The following is a 1,771-nucleotide window of genomic DNA, read 5'->3' as shown; positions in this document are numbered from 1 at the left end:
AGTGTGAAGTGAGATGAGAGTGGAGTGAGGGAGGTGAGTGGAGATGAGGTGAGATGAGTGGTTGGGGGGGGGGGTGGGGGCATGAATGGATGTGGAGTTGATGTAGGTGTGGGCAGGGTGCGGGTGTGTAATGGATTTGGGAGTAGGGGGTTTTAGTGTAGTAGAGGTATGGCTGAGGGGTCCTGTTTTCTGCTAACAGAGCATGTTTTTTTTTTTAAAAAGGGGTGGCATTTGTTTTTTATCATCTGTTTGTTCTTCTAAAAAAGGGATTCTTCCACAGCTTGTGTAAAAGTAAAAAAAGTTACAAAAGCTTAAATTAATAAAATTCCCAATTTTTTAAACAGTTTAAAGAGTACAAAGTTAGACAAAAATACAAAAAAAATAAAAATGATAGTTTTTCCCAATTTTACTATGAAAAAACTATGACATAAAGGGCAAATTCTTTTCCCCTTTAAAATTTCATACGCACACGGATAACAGTAAAGCCAAGGGTACTAAAACAGAGGCTCTGAGCCCAAGTATCAAACCCACATCATTAGCCTCTTTTTTACTCTGCCTCACTCTCTTCATCCCTTTTTTTGGGATAAAGGTTCTTTACCCTTAATTTTTGGGAAATATTTATCTCGCGAGCCCTGCTCTCTGGTAGAAAACATGTACGCAGAATTGAGATCAATTGCGACTCTGTTTTCCCCCGCAAGAAAAAACAAAAGTATTTGTAAACCAAACTATCTGTAACACTTTGATTTGGGGAAAAAAAATCAAAACCTTGCAAGACATCTCATTTAGTTCTTGTATCTCAAAAAAATTTTAAAGAAGAGGCAAGATGAATCCCCCAAAAACATTCCCCTTTCAACACTGTCATTGAAGCTATCCCCTTCCCTGGGGATTCTGGCTAGCCAAAAATAGTGGCCCCCTTCCATTATACCCTGTGGCACTGCAAGTATGAAAGGATTTTCAGGACTTTACACCTGACACAGAAAAGTGGGGTACACACCCCACATACGTTGAACACATGCCTGAAGGACAAAAAGCTAAGTGAAGCAGAGGGGCAGGGAGGAGCACAGGCAGAGGTGTAAAAAAAAGTAAGATACAGGGGATTGAAATACTGAAAAAATTAAAAGATATAAATACAAAAAGAGGGAGAACTTTTTTTTTACGTTTGGCCTGAGGTTTAAAGGGAAACTTTTATTTGAGTTGCGCTGAGGTTAAATAGAAGGGAATTTAATTTTGATTTGCCTGAGGTTCAACAGAGGGAGAACTTTGCTTTGAGTTTGCCTGAGGTTCAACAGGGGCAATGTCATATTTTATTGTAGGGGTTGAAAATAATTTGAGACAGATTTCAAACACAATCAGAAATCTTTTAATGTGAAACCCCATTGTTTGAAGTGAAAGGGTTTTGAAACCTCTGTCATGGTATATGACTTTTTCTCTAGATGTACAGGTGGAAAATGTGGCAAGGATTTAAAAGACTTTTTGGTCTAAGCTCTGAATTCTCTAGAAACAAAAATTTTATTTTCAAATAACAGTTGTTGCAATCAAAATGGCGATCAAAAGTTTTTATTTAGACAAACCATAAAAAAAGTTTAGGGGGCTTACCGCAAAGCTAGAGGGCATACTTCAGGTCCAGGGTTGCCCTTCCCCCAGGCGGTGCTGATGGAATCCGGAGGGTTTCCCCCTAAAGGGCAGACCGTTTCTTTTTCGCCGGTTGTTCCCTTCCCCATTTTTTTTGGACCCTCATAGGGGGGATTACAGGGGCTGGTAAAGAGAGAAA

At 39.5% G+C, this 1,771-nt stretch overlaps 1 protein-coding gene across 1 annotated transcript in view; it reads right to left on the bottom strand.

The window, feature by feature from the left end:
- Nucleotides 1–1,221: 1,221 nt before the first annotated feature.
- LOC119591707 (ubiquitin carboxyl-terminal hydrolase 32-like) overlaps nucleotides 1,222–1,771 on the bottom strand; it is an 8,072-nt gene continuing 7,522 nt past the window's right edge. The window contains exons 13-14 of the mRNA XM_037940454.1: nucleotides 1,597–1,755; nucleotides 1,222–1,429 (exon numbers count right to left, since the gene is read on the bottom strand). Coding sequence (XP_037796382.1) covers nucleotides 1,222–1,429; nucleotides 1,597–1,755 — 367 coding nt within the window. The remainder of the gene's footprint in view (nucleotides 1,430–1,596; nucleotides 1,756–1,771) is intronic.

Source organism: Penaeus monodon, chromosome 29 (genome assembly GCF_015228065.2).
Source record: "Penaeus monodon isolate SGIC_2016 chromosome 29, NSTDA_Pmon_1, whole genome shotgun sequence".
Lineage (NCBI taxonomy): Eukaryota > Metazoa > Arthropoda > Malacostraca > Decapoda > Penaeidae > Penaeus > Penaeus monodon.
Note: the sequence above shows the minus strand (reverse complement) of the source record. Positions and strands in the feature narration are given on the sequence as shown.